Source organism: Nycticebus coucang, chromosome 16 (genome assembly GCF_027406575.1).
Source record: "Nycticebus coucang isolate mNycCou1 chromosome 16, mNycCou1.pri, whole genome shotgun sequence".
NCBI lineage: Eukaryota > Metazoa > Chordata > Mammalia > Primates > Lorisidae > Nycticebus > Nycticebus coucang.
The window spans coordinates 69,596,084-69,613,684 of NC_069795.1; the positions used below are offsets into that span (position 1 = coordinate 69,596,084).

Genomic DNA, 17,601 nt, shown 5'->3' on the forward strand with positions numbered 1-17,601 from the left:
CAGCAAAAACAATAGCGTGACCAAGAGGACCAGTCTTGTCAGATTTTTCCTGTAGCATACCTGGGGGACGAAGATGAAGCAGTTGATTGTGGTTGTGCAAACAAAGATGCCTCCAGATGTGAGTCCAAAGACCAGGTTGGGCCAAGAGTACAAGTATCTGGTGACCACAAAAAGCAGCCCAGCAGCCAGGACCAGGAGGTTGACCCCAACCATGATGGTAAAGGACTGATTCACAGGAGGAGAGCTGACGTGGTTAGTGAGGCCAGCCAGGTAGGCACCACACAGCAGCAGCAGACCCTGGGGCAGAGAGGAGAACCAGAGGCTCAAAGGAGTGGAATCACACGGTGAAGAGCAGTAAGGTGGGAACCCATTTCCTCCTCTGTAAAATTGGGATAATAATAATACCAATAATACATCTAAGGTTTCCATGAGAATTTACTAAGGTAACAAATAGTAAGACTTGGGACAGCCCCTTATACCTAGTAGGTACTTCATCAATGATATTTTATTCTCTTTCACTAAGAATTAGTTAATCAGAATCAGCAAGTCACCCACCAGACAGGATTCTTCTGCGACAAGGCACAGGAACACACCGGTGGGTTCAGTCCTACAGAAAGAGCTGTTGGGCACCAGGAGGACAGAGAGCCGCCTGGAAGCTGAAATTGACCTGATCTGTTTGTCAAGTCACATGCCACAGTAGGGGCGGTGCCCAGAGGAAGGAGCTGTTTTTTCTAATTTACCCAAAGGAACCATCTGCTTGCCAAGCTCTGCAACTGCAAAACTGCATCTGCCTAGAAGGGATACTGTTTCCTAACATACACAAAGGCTCTCTATAGGCTAGCTGTGGCTCTGTGCCAGTGAGTGTTTATGGAAGATGAAAAAAGACAAGGGCAGGCTGGGACCTAGGCAGGACTGTGAGGTAGGCACAGACAGCAAAAGCCCCGTCTTTACCTTTCACTCTCTTGGTGACATTCCCTGCCCCCACCACAAGGACCCCAGAGCCCTATTCTTTCCTCTTTCCTGGGAATATAAACCTGCTCTCGGTGTTCTCATTTGTACCAGGAAGAACATATTTTGCAGCCCCTTAAGGTGTTGCCTCTCCCAGAGGAGCTCCATTTATATAGAAATCAACACTTTTAATCAATAATACACAGTATCTAAGTTCAACGTATGTTCAAAGTCGCGTACTAAGTGTAGGGCAGAGAACAGTGCTATAAAGAATGTGTCATGGCCCTGGCTTTTAAGGCACCCAGTCTGGCAGGTAGATCTAACATAAGCACACAAATGTCCACGTTTACAACACAGCATGTGAAGATGCCACGGGCAACCAGGTGGGGTGGGAGCCATGGTATTCAGAGGGGGAGCTGATAAAGAAAGTGAGGTCAGGGCAGCGCCTATGGCTCAAAGGAGTAGGGCACTGGCCCCATATGCGGGAGGTGGCAGGTTCAAACCCAGCCCCAGCCAAAAACTGCAAAAATAAGAAAGTGAGGTCAGGCGTCAGCAGGATACCTGTTAGTGACCCTGAAATCATACAACTGACTGACCCTACTTGACGAGATAGCACTAAAGACAATTTTTTTGAGAAATGGCCGTGCCAGGAGGGACGGAATCAACATGGCAGAAATGCCTATAGCTGTCTCTGTCTCCCAAATGTGACCCGAGGGCCAAATGTGGCCACCCTGAGATCTTCAACCACTAGAGGACCCATAAGTCAGGAGGCCAGTGTGGCCTGACTTTTGGGTGACTGATGCCATCAGGTGGTAATCAGCAGAGTTGGATCATTAGTAATTTAATCAAGGCAAATGAAATTAATTTTATGATTTTGAAATGTTCAAATAATATTCAAAGGTTTTAATTTCATTAAAATTCTTGTTAAAAGAGAAGTAACTATGAATAAAACCTCTACATATCCATGGCTCACGTTTGAGTGAGTCATATCTGATCCTTGCATATCATTTGCGTTAACTGCTGAGAAGTGTGGGTTGTGGGGTAACTATAGGCTCAGATGTGTGTGGGGGTCTTGGAACTTAATTTGGAGATTGGAATTCTCTTTAGGAGCACCTTACTGGCCAGGGAGCCTTTGGGGTCTGGCTCCTGATGCTCACCACTCTTTTTTTCTTCTTTGTCCTGTAGAGAGATATTATAGTGAAATAAAATGGAAATGGGAGCATATAAAAGGCAATGGAGGAAATAAATCAAATTGAGTCACAAAGTGAGTTGCTGTGGGGCACATGCCACGTTTCTGGGCTTGGGAGGACTTGTTCTTCTATAGGGACTCAAAGAGCTAACAGAGGAACTGTATTTTCCAGAACTGTCCGGGGGCAGTGGAAAAAAAGTAGTAATAATATCTGGTATTTATTGAGCTCTTTTGTGCCAGGAGTGGCTGAAACCCTTAACATACATGAACTCTTTAGAAATTTAGAGCAGCTCAGAAAAGCTGTTATCCTCACGCCCAGTTTACAACATGGGAACTGAGACTCAATGAGGTTCTTTCAGTGAGGCTCAAGAGCAACTAGGAAAGGGCAGAGTCAGAATTCAAACTCTGGTCTGTCACATTCTGAAGCTCATTTTCTTTTTTTTTTTTGAGACAGAGCCTCAAGCTGTTGCCCTGGGTAGAGTGCTATGGCCTCACAGCTCACAGCAACCTCCAACTCCTGGGCTTAAGTGATTCTCTGTCTCTGCCTCCCAAGTAGCTGGGACTACAGGCGCCCGCCACAACACCCGGCTATTTTTTTGTTGTTGCAGTTTGGCCGGGGCTGGGTTTGAACCCACCACCCTTGGCATATGGGGCCGGTGCCCTACTCACTGAGCCACAGGCGCCGCCTGAAGCTCATTTTCTTAACCATTAGCAAGATACTAGTGATCAAGAGCTGTTCACTTCCTAGCGTTTTCTCTTAAACATTTCCATCAGAGTGACTTACACACATAGTTATAAAGCAACATTTTCCTGCCCTAGCCTTTCCCACCCCCAGGCTGCTCCTCAGAAGCAACCACTTCTTAGACTTTCCTGATGGAGGAATGAGTAAAGTTCCCGTCTGGGCGCGGTGGCTCAAGCCTATAATCCCAGCATTCTGGGAGGCCAAGGAAAGAGGACTGCCTGAACTCAGGAGTTCGAGACCAGCCTGAGCAAAAGCAAGACTTCCAACGACTACAAACAGAAAAATTAGCCAGGCATTGTGGCAGGCACCTGTAGCCCCAGCTAATAGGGAGGCTGAGGCAAGAAGATTGCTCAAGCCTAAGAGTTTAGAGTTGCTGTGAGCTGGGCTGACACCCTGGCATCCTAGCCTGGGCAACAGAGTGAGACTCTGTCTTAAAAAAAAAAAAAATGCCTCCTCCCTGCCATTAATCAATTCATAAGGCCTTCCTATTCTGATAGTCAACAGGCAGCCTCCTGCCACGTAGGGTGTGCCCTGTACATTGAAACAGGTCTGTCCTTACCCCTCAGAGCCAGTCCTCTAGGCTAAAAACTAGCCATCTTGTTCTGAGGACCTCCCTTAGGGTCTCAGGCAGGTATCTTGTACTCTCTGGGAACAATACCCAACTTCTGCTCATCTAACAGGACAAATGAGTCTAAAGACAGGAGACTAGGGCAGTATGAGAGACACTTTGAGACAGTGGGGACACCTCAAAGGATGCCCTGAATGTTGTCATCTGTCTCAGAGCCAGCCCTGCTTCCCACCAGAGCAAGAGTGAGGTGGATGAAAGGAAAGGCAGCAGGACACCTTGACCCATATCTTGAAGAAACACAGAAGCATAATAAGGGGCACTTAGGAGAAAAAATTAAGTTGGGTCAGATGTCTCCGAAAACTGGCACTGCTAAATCAATTAAAAAGCCAGACTAAGAAATGAGAGAAACAGTGTGATTTGGGGAGGACTAAACTAGGGAGTCTAAAGAGTTGGAAAAGTGACTCCCCCCTCAGAGTTCAAGATTCTTTGCAAACATCATCTCGTTAATTCCTGTGTTCTCTCTTCATATCCATTTTGTTGGTGACAGACTGCATTCCAGGGAGGTGTGGTTACCAACCTTGCAACCCCAAACGAGAGCGATCCAGACATCGGAGTACCGGGAAGCACAGAATTGAGTGCTGGTCAAAGAGCAGGACACATCTCTCCCCGTCACCTAGGAGGGACACAGAGTCAGGACTCACAATTACCAGGGACACACAGATCTCTGTGAACATTCTGGAGCGCGAGCTCCTCTACAGCACACCATTTCCCCCTCAGTATGTAAAAACTGTAAATGTACGTGACTCCAGTAGAAGGTAGATGAGAGTGACTCAGCGTTGGAGCTGACATGTTCATGCCTAGCTGCTAGCGGCAGCAGGACTTATCCTCAGTGATGTGCTTTGCTGCCACAGTGGAGCTGTGCCTCAAATTAGTGCCTCAGCAAATTACAAACTGTTTCATCACGGACCTGCTGTTTTCAAATAGTTGAACATTTAACATTATATCACATCGTCATGATTCCTCACCTTTTTGTGAGACTGGAGACATATAATACTTTCTATTCAGTGAGCACTGGGGACACTTAAGTCCTTTACCTGCATTGTTTCACTTAATCGTCACCATAGCCCTATGATAGGTAGTAATAACATCTCCATTTTACCTTTGAGGAAACAGAGATTTGGAGAAGTTAAATAACTTTCCCAGTGTCACAAGGCTGGTGAACTTGGCAGGGCTGGGATTTGAACCAGACCTGACCGGCTCCAAACGCCACCTCCAAAGACTACCTTGACCTCTTGGCGATAAGGGGTACATCATGGCTGGGGCTCATGGCAGGAATTTTTCCTCACTGATAACGTGGAAGCAGCGAGAACTGCGAGATCCCAGTGTGCTGCTGACAACGCAGCAGACACCCATAAAGAGACGTGGGGCAAGAGAGGTAGTGCGTGCAGCAGCACACCTTGCAGGCCCAGGCAAGGCACGCATGGCAGCCCCAGCTGCTGACTCTCCTTCCTCTAGACAGCTTTATCTTCTTGTTGCAAGGATGACCCCTGTGTAACCACAGAAGCCAGACTGGTCCATGAATTAGATCCCATAAGGATTGGGCGCCTCACCATCATGCTGACACTGAGGATCTGGAGACACTGGATGGGGTCAGTCAGTACCCAGGTCACGAGCAGAATCACATCAGCCATCACCAGACCTGCCACCAGCCCCAGCAATTGCAGGTCTTTGATAATCTGCAAAAGAGTCCAGGTCAAAACTTCCCCTTGTTTGCTGGCTATATGATATAAGGGCTAGAGCATTCCCCAGGCTCTGAGCTACAGACTCCGAAGGTCAGCCTTACTAAGGAGCTTCAAATCCAGCCATCAAAAAAGAAATAGAGGCCGGCATGTTGGCTTACGCCAGTAATCACAGCACTTGGGAGGCTGAGGTGGGAGGACTGCCTGAGCTCACAGGTTCGAGACCAGCCTGAGCCAAAGCGAGACCCCAAGGGCAATCAAATGAGACTGTGTCGCAAAAAACAAACAAAAAAAAGGAAATAGACACCAAATATTTGCAATGACTTCTATGTTTATATCATCATTACCATTAAGCGTTTCCACTTGTTTAACTCTCCCATATCCTACCTTTTTCTACAAAGGATTTGAGGGGTCTTATAAAATAAATAAGTGTGGAACCCATACACAGATATAGAAATTTTCACATTAAACTATTAATGACTGTTAACTCAGAGGGTAGCATTCGGAGATAGGGGTGGGTGCAGGAAGAATTATTAGCATTTTCTTTATACACACATGAACTACTGATGTCCCTTGACTTACAATGGGGTTATGTGCTGATAAACTCATTGTAAATTGAAAATATTGTAAGTCTAAAATGCATTTAATACACCTAACCTACCAAATATCCTAGCTTAACCTAGTCTACCTTAAATGTGCTTAGAATACTTATATTAGCCAACAATTGGGCAAAGTTATCTAACACAAATCCTAATTTATAATAAAGTATCAAATATCTCATCCAATTTATTAAATACTATACTGAGTGAAAAACAGAATGGTTTTCTGGGTACTTATAGTATGATTTCTACCAAATACATGTACATACAGTACATTTGCACCATTGTAAAGTTAAAACAATTTAAATTAAACCATTGTAAGTTGGAGGCCATCTGTATTTGACTTAATATGAAGAGAATGTGTTACTTTTGTGACTACAAAAATAAAATTAAGAAAAAATATATACTGTGCTAGCATTAAAACTTTGAAATTATCAATAAAGAGTAAATAAGGGGAATTATGATAAAAGCTCAAATACAGAGTGTGTACAGCATTCATTAATTGGGGCAGAAGTGTGAATCTGAGCTTTCGACAGCCAGTAAAAGAAAGAAGCACAACCAGTTACATGATTCAAGGTGTTTGTAAGATAAAAACAAATTGGTGGCTTACTCAAACTATTCAAATCTAGAGAAAATCTTCAAAGCAAACAGTGAAAGGACACGTTATATGTAGAGGAACAGAGATAAGAAAGACATCAGACTTTTCATCAGAAATAAGGCCAACTGAGAAGAAGTGCAGGAACATCTTCCAAGTACCAAAAGAAAAATAGGAAACCCCAATCTAGAATTCTATAGCCAGCAATATATCTTTCAGCAAACAAAGGTAAAGCAAAGATTTTTTTCAGATAATCAAAAGCTGAAAGCTGAAAGAATTCAACATTACCACACCCATACTAGATGGTCAGTTATCCTTCAGGAAAAAGGTGAATGATATCAAATAAAATTGTGGAGCTATACAGAAAATTAAAAGCACTGGAAATGGTAACTACGTGGAAAACAAATGATTAATTTTCATTATTTAAGTATCTCTAAAAAATAATTGATTGTTCAAAAAAATTGTGAGTCTTCTAACATATTTAAAATGAAAGATAATGCCACAAAGATTGGGCTGGGAAGAAATGAAAACATGCTATGTTAAGACACATATACATGAATGCCAATTATACAATTATATACAAACTCTTCCAGAAATTTAAGAGTAAAGAATACTTCACAACTCATTCTATAAAACCAGCATTCTTTTGGTAACAAAACTAGGAAAAGATATTAGAAGAAAAGAAAACTGCAGTGCCTATTTATTAAGAACATAAATACACAAATTTCAAGTAAAATTTTTACAAAAATTAATACAAGAATCCATGAATAGGATAAATACATCACGACCAAGTGGAGTTTATTCTAGGAATGCAAAGTTGGCTTGATATCCTAAAATCATTTAATGTATTTTTCCATGTCAATAAACTGAAAGAGAAAAACCATATAATTATCTCAATAAACACCAGGCCAACATTAATTCTTAATGGAAAACTCTGAGCAAAACAGAAAACTATCACTACTTCTGTTCATGATTGTATTATTATTTCTACCTCAAACCATTAGACAAGAAAATGGAAAGAAACTATCTTTTTTCACAGATTATGTGATCATATGAAAATCTGATAAAATCTATGAAATAGCTACTAGAACTAATATGTAGTTTAGCAAGGTTGCAGCATAGAAGATCAGCATACAAAAATCAATTATATTTCTATATTTAGCAACAAACAATTGGAAAATGAAATTTAAAAAATAACATGTTCACTAGCATAAAAATAAAATACTTAGATATAAGTATAAATATAAATATAATATCAATTTGATAAAAGATATGAAAGACCAATATTGAAAAGTACAAAAAAATTGCTGAGAGAAATTAAATAAAACCAAAATAAATGTGTTTATGGGTCAAAAGACATAACGTTGGTAAGAAGTCAATTTAGCACAATTTGATACATACAGTCAACACAATCCCAATCAAAATCCCAAAAGAGTTTTTGTAAAAATTGGAAAATTGATTTAAAAAATCATATGGAAACTCAAAGGACCTAAATTAGCCAAACAACATTGAAAGAGAAGAAGAAAGTTAGAGAATACTCACTGATTTACCATTGCATTAGGGAAGTGCCAGTTAAAACCCCAAAGGATACATACTACTACATGTAATTCTGGAATAGGTAAAATGCAAAAGACTGACCAAATCCAGTGCTGGCAAGGATGTGTAGGAAATGGATCCTCATACACTGCTGGTGGGAATGTAGAGTGGTACAACCACTTTGGAAAGCAGTCTGGCAGTTTCTTTAAAAATTAAATATATACTTACCATATGGTCTAACCATTGTACTCTTAGGTTTTTATCCAGGAGAAATGAGAGCACAAGTCTACACAAAGACTTGTACATGAATGTTCATAGAAACTTTGTTTTTAATAGCCTCAAACTGGAAACAACCTAAACATCCATCAACAGGTTGAACAGACAAGCAAATGTACGTGCACACCCTGGGGTACCACTAAGCAAAGAAAGAACTACTGTGCACACAGCAAGGAAGAATAATTATAATATTCATAAAATAATCCAGTGAGTAAAATAAGCCAGACCAAAAAAAGAAAAGAAAAAAAAGAGTAAACACTGTATTATTCCATTTACACAAATTACATGAAATTCTGGAAAATGCAGACTAATATATAGTGACAGAAAGCAATTCCCTGGTTTCCTGAGGACAGGAATGGGGATGTAAAGATTGGACAGGAGAGGGAGATAACAGAGGGACCCCTGGAAGCTTTGGGGAATAGTGTGCGCGTTCTTCACACACCACGTTTCATGGGTGTGTTTGCATGCCAAAATTTATTAAATCATATACTTTAAATACGTAAAGTTCACTACGTGTCAATTATACCTCAAAACAGCTGTTTTTAAAAAATGAATCAGTGTTCTAGTCTAGAGGGATGGATGAATTTTTTTGTCCTTTTAGACAATCATCTTCATATGTACAGTTACTCAGCTGAGCTTTTGGTAAGTATTTCCCATGATTCAATAACATTTGCTAAAAAAACCAATCCCATAATTCCAGAGAAATAAACACCAACTGATTGATAGATTAGGTCTGGGCCTGCAGCCACAGATGCTGCTGGTCAGGCATGGAGGTTTGGCCAGTCTTATAAGGGAACCTAATGAGGGAATGTAGCTAAATTGATGCCTGATATCAGAGACATGTAGGTGATCTGGTGGCCACAGAACTTCTAGGGCTGATTCTGTAATATCTGCTAAATGGGTGTGCTCTTCCTTGCTCACTGCTCTAGGCATACCCTTCTCAGTACAGAGAACTGCCTTCTTCATACAAAAGAATTGGACTCCAGGGAAGGAAATAACTCTGCTTACTTGCTATAGCTTCTCTGTGATCACTTTCCCTCTCTTCACTTCCAACTTACCCCTGTGCCAAGCAATAGTCTCTCTGGGCATCTTGTTCCCTCTCACCCCAGCACCAGGTATTGACCAGCTCACTTACCCATATACACGGGGCCCAGATTCAAAGACCTGTCCTCCAACAGCACTGACCCTCAGCCCTCCAGGCCTGTGGCTTTATGAGGCCACACAAGTCCAAGCATTCAAGTGACAAACAAGAACTTCAGATGTCCTAAAAGGAGCAGGACTCAGAAATCCACACAAGCTTCTCTAGCCTTTAATCAATAGTGGAGAGGCCATCTGCAGCCAAGCACTGTGTACTTGCCACCTACTCACCACTCTCTTGTCTGGGACCCTCTGGGTAAACACCTTGTAGAGTCGCCAGCTCTTCCCCAGAATGGGGCCAAACACAAGGGAGGTCCCAATGCACAGCATGGACAGCCTTATCTACAGGTGAAGGGGACAGAATCAAGAGTCACAAGAGAGGAAGCTTTGTTGGTTCCCCACAAACTGTGATCTGCAAAGCCTCGGACCCACAAGAAGGCACGGGGTGGAAGGCTACCTTTCTAAGGGTTCCAAGGATTGCCTCTAAAAGCACCCACACAAAGGATGAAGGTAACCCCTACCCACAGGAGCAGTTGGCTTCAAAAATCATCAGAATTTATAACTTCAATGAGACACTTCACAAAAAATCATCAAAACTTTAATACTACATTCAAAACTAAATTTAAAAACTTTACCTACCTGAATGAGAGTTTCCATTGAGCTCCCAATGAAAACATCTTGAATCCCAAAGAGGTAAGCACTGCTGTAAGTCAGACAGCTGCCCAGTAAGGTCACAATGTTTAGATTGGGACTGGACATCTTCACAATCCTAGAAGGGATCAGGAAGAAAGACACAGCCAGGGCCCTTTGCCCTGAGGTCCATGACCTATAAAGATCAAAGCTTCCCCACCAGCAGTGTCTCCAATGCAGCCTCTGGGTGAAGGGCTGTGGGGAAGAAACCACTTTGTAGCCCTGTGAAAACTCATGATTTATTTAAATTTATTTTCAAAAAGAATGAAATTCTGGCACTTCTTGCGTATATATAACTTCAAGTCTTTTAAAAGAAGGCTGACTACCTATAAACAGGTGGTATCAGAGAAGAGGTAAGATTCTATCCATGAAATCTATGGTTGCCATGGGACCGCTGTATGCAGCTGAGTGAATAAATAATCAGCAGGTGAATAGCTAGAGAGACAGTTCAGAGCTTCTAGAAATGAACTGTAAGAGAAACTGCTGCTTGGAAAGGGGTTTGGGATTTTCTTCATATTCTATTCACTTTATCCATTTATGTACGTACATATGTATGTATGTATGCATGGATGTATTTTTGAGACAGAATATCACTCTGTTGCCCTGGGTAGAGTGCCTTGGCATCATAGCTCACAGCAACCTCAAACTCTTGGGCTTAAGTGATCCTCTTGTCTCAGCCTCCTGAGTAGCTAAGACTACAGGCACCCACCACAAGACCTGGCTAGTTTTTCTGTTTTTAGTAGAGATGGGGTCTCTCGCTCTTGCTGAAGCAGGTCTAGAACTCCTGGGCTCAGGTGATCCACCCACTCCCAGAGTGCCAGGATTACAGATGTGAGCCACCACGCCTGGCCACTATTCACTTTATACGTAAATTGTTTTCCTCTTTCTACTTAACAAGAGAGAAATGGGAAGCAGGAATCAAGAGCAGGAAATTGGGGAATGGTCTTTTCCAAGTAGTTTTAAATGAGGTTGGAGAGCAGTTGGAAGGGGAGAGGGAGACATGGATGATTGTGGTCTCCAGACAAACCCTGGACAGCAACAGAGGTTCAGGAGCTGGGTGTACATGGGGAAGAGACTGATAATCATTAATTAAAAGTAACAAGTATCAAGAAGGAATGCAATTGCATTTAAGAATTTTAATCTAAATAATACTCTACAAAATGCAACATTTCTACTAATAGTCATTTGATGAGTATGTACATAGTCTCAGGGATATATACGTAATGCTTTCATTTTCAAATAATAACTAAGAAGGAAAGCATTCTTATCTATGTCTCTTGATTACCTGGCCGTCCACCTTAAAGGCCAGGGCTAAGCAAAACCATCCACTTAGTGCAGCCTATTTCAATGACGCAAAGTACCTAGGAGACAGTAAACTGTTTGACAGTGCTGGATTTGCAAATGCCATAACCACCATGGGTCCAGCTTGGTTACTTCATGGCTCGCAATGCAGTATGTTCATACAAGAAGACCAAACCACTGCTCTTGGGACTCAGGCCACTAGTACTGTCACCATTGGCCCATGCGTCCAGTTGAGCCTAACCTCATCTTGGAGAGAAGATTTCTTTTCTTTTCCTAAAAGGAGAAACAACTTTGATCTACATCCTTTGTTAAATGGAAATAATAATAATTACAATATCTTCCCTCAAAACTCCCCAAAGAATTGTAAGGATTTAATGAGGCAATATGGCAAAGTGTTTGGCACATAGATTTGGATGTTGTGAACATTAACTGCTGATGTTATTAATTCCACCATTTTCCTCTTCCAGGTTTTAGAAACCTAGTAGACAGCTTTTCCTTCTTCTGTTTCTTTATCAGATATACCCAAATGAATTGCCAAATTCTGTCACTTTTTATTTCAAAGTTCCTCCGAGTTTCCCTAACTCTCTATTCCTGCCAGTATGTTTATCCAAGATATAGTCGCGTGATGAATAAGGGGACTGGAATCTAGTGTAACAGGTGGGAGTACTGGCTCTGCTACTCACGCACGGCAGGGTGACGCTGAGCCCATTTAATGTGGAAACAGGCTCGGGTTTTTTCATCTGTAAAATGAACATAATATCATTTTTTTTGTATCTACCCCACAGATTATTGTGAGGATTAAATGAGGTGTGTGTCAAAACTGCAAATTCTAAGGTGGTGCAAAAATATTAATTTTTAGATTTTGGGTGTCACCTTCTGCCCTCTGTAACATGTATTTCTTTTTCCCGTTTAATAGATCCTGTATGTTATTTTCTTAAAATACCACCTTTATCACTTAGCAAAAGAGTTACATGTGTGAAGTACAATCTTCTACTGCTTTCCTTAAGTGCCCTGTGTTGAAGTTCAAGGTGTAGCCCTATTCTACTATCCATTTACTCATTCAGGTCTAATGTCTTCAAACTGCAGACTTAGAGAGAGTGATCATCATTACTGTCTTTGTTTCTCCACATAAAGTATGCGGTGAGTGAATATTAACTACAGAAGTAAGAACAATGATAACCAGCAGCTTTACAAAGACCTTTCTTTTTAAAGAAAAATAATATATTGACAAGACCCCTAAAGAGAACAAAGCATGGGTATGTTGTAAGTATGTTTCCTTCCCTGGGTGAAGGAAACAACTACAACTCTGATTTTACCTTACAAATGCAAACAATGTAACTTAATCATGTGTACCCTCACATTAAAAATTTTTTTAAAGTGAAAAAAAAAAAGATCAGTGCTGACACTGATTTAGAACAGAGGGCATTACTAATCTGGGACTGGCTATTTGGTGTAGTCAGAAGCTTGGGCAGTGGCAAAACCAGGGGGTGGGCTCCTAGAAGGCCAACAACAGTCTGTTCTTCCCCATGGCCACTCACATGTGCCTACACACAAGCCATGGCTATCTTAGGGTGACCTCTTCACCGAGCAACTGTCTGAATTTCACAGCCACGCGTCTATCGTGTCTGCACAACTCATGGGTAGAGTTCTCTCTTCTTCAATCCATTTTATTTGACCACCACTGTGCAATCAGGTTTTCTTTGAGTGATGCAGCACCACATGAACTCCTGACTTGGAATTCCTTCCCTCTCTGATTTATTTAGATTGAGCTAAATTTGGTGATTTTTGACAAAGTATACATCACATAGTCCACATCTCAGATGCTGATGCTAATTCATTGTTCAAATAGACATGCTATGGACTTATATATTTTGATACTTTTCCTGAATAATTTTACTGAAAACTTGCCTTAGGGGAAAAATGAATAGAAGATGATTTCCCTATTTTACTTGGCCGTGTTAACACCTGTGAAGTCACTGAAAGGTGAATCATCACCAATTCAACTGATAAATTATATATGTCTAGGGAATGTCTTTGCCACTTTGGTAGGAATTCAACCACCAATGTCATTTATATTTATCTATTGAACTAAATGATGAAGCTTACATGGTTGAATATTTTAGTCACAAACACACATAATTTCCACAAAGCAAGAAGATTTAAGCATTGTATACTTAATTATAAATAGCCAGTACCATCTAGATTACTTGTGTTCATTTTTGAAACACTAAAAGCCTAGCTTGGGTTAATGAGCAGTCAGAAACAAGGCGAGATTTAAAAAAAAAAAAGATCATGTGGTTATCGCCTCCTCTTTATTTATTGACTAGAAATGTAAGGCAAGAGCGTGCTTGATTTTTCTATTCTCAAGTCAGGTCTCAAACACCTCTAGATAAATATCCATCTCCATCTGCAGAAGATGTATAATCCCAGCTTATCATTTCAATAGTCTTTAATGAATTCAGACACTTAAGTGACATCCACCAGTTCAATGATATGATGTCCCAACTTGAGGGTTTAGTAATATTTGGAGTTATTGAGTTTGGAAACATGGCCTGAAAACGGGGTAGAAAATGCTTTCTGGTATGCTATGACTGATCAAACCTTCCTAAAACATCACACGACTGTGCCTTCCATGCTTTCTAAAATGCTCCAAGAATTGATATAAATGATATCACTGAGTTTTAACATATCTAAAAACAAATATTAATCACTTTCCAAAAATATTTCCAATAAAATGATTAAGGTTTAAATTATGGAAATTTATTTTTAATCCACTGTGTTTGATCCATGCTATAAGGGGATTATAAATCTATTTCAAAAAAAAAAAAGAAAAAACCCTCCAAACAGCTTTATCATGTTATCTGATATGCTTAGTAAATTTGATCTTTTGCTATCTTGCTTATTTCTAGTGTAGAAGAGGTCTGACAAGTTGGTGAACTCGCCATTGTGGGAACTTGCCATCATGTGTTTACATTGGTGGCACTGTAGAAAGAGCTAAGTAAGGTTTTATAACCTTAGCATATCAGTATCTTATAGCTGTGTTTGTGCTGAGTGGCATTCACTATTGTTGTTGCGTGTTTTTGTGTGCCATTGCAAGAACGTCAGATGGAGCTTGAATTAGAGCAATGAACAAACATTCAATTTCTCGTTACACTTGGCAAGAGTGGAAGTGAAATCAGGGATATGTTTGTCCAAGATTATGGGGATAATGCCATGAAGAAAACAGCAGTGTACAAATGGGTTAAACATTTTTCTGAGGAAAGAGAAAAGTATCACTGATGAAGAGCAGTCAGGGAGGCTGGCAATGAGCAGCACTGACAAAAACATTGCAAAAATTCATTAAATTGTGCGTCAAAATCACTGGCTGTCTGTGAGAAGCATAGCAGACCAAGTAAATATCAATAGAGAAAGTTAGGAAAATCTTAATGAAAATTTTGGCATGAGAGTGTGTGCAAAATGGTCCCAATGGAGTTCACTGATAAAAAAAAAGGAAAGAGCTCATACGGCACTGTCTGTGACCCCTAGTCCCTCAACTTTCTACCACATTATACTCTAGTTCAGATAACAGCAAGTCTATCTTTCCCTTTGCTTGGACCAAAAACCTTGGTGTCATCCTAACTCTTGCTCACCACCCACATCCAATCTGTTCTGAGATCTTGTTGGCTCTATCCTTGAAATACATCCAGAATCCAGCCACTTTTCACCACCTCTGCTGCCACCACCTGATCAAAGTTTACTTTGCATTTCTCATTTGGATTATTGTCACAGCCTCCTTGCTGGTCTCCCTGTTTCTACCCTGTAACTTCCCCAAAGTCTATTTTTAACAGAGCAGCCAGAGTGATCCATTAAAGACAAATAAGGTCATGTGATTCTCTGCTCAAAACCCCACAATGGCTCTCCATTTTCCAGAGGAAAAGCCAGTCTTTACCAGTGTCTACAAAGCTTACGCATTTGGTCCCCATTTTTTCTCTACCTCATTTCCTACTTCTTCCCCATGCCTGCTCCACTCCAGACACACAGCCTCCTGGTTGTTGCTTGAGAAGACCAGACACTCAGACACCGTGAGGCTTTGAAGTCTGCTCTCTGTGCCTGGAATATTTCAACCCACATGTATGCATGGTTCATTCTCTTTTTCCCTTGATTTCTTGTTCAAATGTTACCTTTTCAACCAGGGCTATGATGACAACCCCATTTAAAATCAGACTATTCCTCCCAGAATTCTGAATCCTTCTTATCCTGCTGTTCTTTCCTTCCCCATCCTCTCATAGTACTTACAACCTTTTAACATACTACATAACGACTTGTGTATTATCATTCTTGCTCATTGTTTTCTTCTCCCAATTAGACTTGATCATGAGGTCTTCTCCGCACTAGAATGCTGCCTGGACACTGGAGATACCCGACCAACACTTGAGTGGATGGGCCACTCCACTGGCCTCCAGCTGTCTCACACACTTACTCCTAACTCTCATGATCACTGACACCCTACGGATCTCTGTTACTTGGGTTTTTGCTTTGACACCGTCTGTCAGTCTCTTCCTTTCTCTACCCAATTTCAACCTCCTGACTGGTTTTCTGAACTGTTGATCTCAACAACACTCAATTCCCTTTCCAACAAAAGCCCTTCTGCAGCATCTGTCCAATAAAACTCAGATAAAAATTATAATCCATTGTCTGCTTTCACATCAGGCAGCTGAGTGTGTAGGAGAAAGTTATACAACTTTGCAGATTGTTGCCACCAAAATCAAGGGTCTACAACATCAATCACCCAACAGTACTATATCACCAATTTTTAAATTTGTTCTAGCAGGTATTTCTTTTTATTCTCATTGTGAGCGATTAACTCATTATATTCAAAGAAATGAGGGCATGTATCTGTCTGGATGATGCCCTTGGTCCGGGTCTGGTGTCCCCATACCTTCCTTCTATGTCTCCATACCACCTGGTTCTATGTGCATCAACACAATTGTTAGGTTATATTACTGCCTTTTTATGTTAGCCCCAACAGACAGCTTTCACTCCTCAAAAGCCAAGCTGTTTTTTATTCATTTAAAACCCAGCTCCTAGCATAGTTTTTGGAAAATGGTAAATGTTCCACAACTATTTGTTGAATGATGAACTCATTAATGGAACTGGAAGCCCCGGTTTTTCTTCCTTTCTTTATTCTCTTTACTGTTCTCATTTTTTCCTGTCAACGTTCTCTTCTGTCAGACAGAAGGATAAGGGCAAGGCAGATGAGCCCAATGGCTCTCTACAGTATCAGGGACGCCTGAGAGTCAGAGGGAGAGTCATCAATGGGTTAAAAGCCTGTGTGTTCAGACAAGAGGGGCCCATTCTGGGTGATGGTAGTGGTTTTAGGAGGATCCCCATGGTCTTCCCTGCAATGGCTAAGAATTTTCTGACATTACTGAATATAAATGGGCCAGAGATAATTTGGGGGCTCTGAGTGCACTGGACTTCCATAGTCACTGTGTTTTGACCATTTAGCAAATCTCCATAGCCCAATCCCTCACTAAAAACTTGGTTGTCTGGGTTGGCCCTTCCTTTGCTTTCCCCTTTCAGCATGGTGCTCAAAAGGATCTTAGTGGGACATGTGTGAAGCTTTTTGCTTTTTCATTTTTTTTTGTTTCTAGAAAAGTGCAGCGTCTTGGTCAGTGTGTATTCACAGATGCACGTGCATATATATATTTGTCTCCAATGAGATCAGGCCATTTGAGAGATTCCTTCTCATTGGCTGGATTCTTCCTAGGGAATTCCCCCAGGAAATTCTTTTTCCAATATGTCTCTTACATCGCATGCTGAGCGCCATGCAGGTCCAGGGATATGAAGCCCTTGTAGAGTAGTTGATGGACGACAACTTATCTTCACGACCACACAGATTACAGACTCTCAGTGGAGGTTAAGAACATGCGTCCCATTCCCAGGCTTCAGAAAATCTGCTGATCTTAGACTGAATTGGTCCTTGCAGCTGGGCTAGGAAGCATGTCTTCTTTTTACATCCTTGAAGCCAGTAAATTATGTTTTATCATGAGCCAAAACATTCAGCATTACCATTTGTCCTGGGTGGGCCTGGCCTCTCTGAATTCACCTGCTTTCCCAGAGGGCTTGAGAGTGAGCTCCCTCTCCCCTGTTCTGTCATTTCAGGCCCACAGCTGCTGAAGGTGGAGAGCACCTGGAAGAACAAAGGCATTCTGCCCACAGAATAGCTGAATGGGTAGCAGTGCTGGGATCTGGTTAAACCAAAGTTCCGGTCTAGCTCTTCCCTTTTCAAGTTATTCTA

The 17,601-nt window shown here is 41.3% G+C and overlaps 1 protein-coding gene across 1 annotated transcript in view; it reads right to left on the reverse strand.

The window, feature by feature from the left end:
• GPR156 (G protein-coupled receptor 156) overlaps positions 1–17,601 on the reverse strand; it is a 116,766-nt gene that overhangs the window by 15,897 nt on the left and 83,268 nt on the right. The window contains exons 4-8 of the mRNA XM_053564183.1: positions 9,969–10,098; positions 9,561–9,671; positions 5,058–5,183; positions 4,025–4,120; positions 61–297 (exon numbers count right to left, since the gene is read on the reverse strand). Coding sequence (XP_053420158.1) covers positions 61–297; positions 4,025–4,120; positions 5,058–5,183; positions 9,561–9,671; positions 9,969–10,098 — 700 coding nt within the window. The remainder of the gene's footprint in view (positions 1–60; positions 298–4,024; positions 4,121–5,057; positions 5,184–9,560; positions 9,672–9,968; positions 10,099–17,601) is intronic.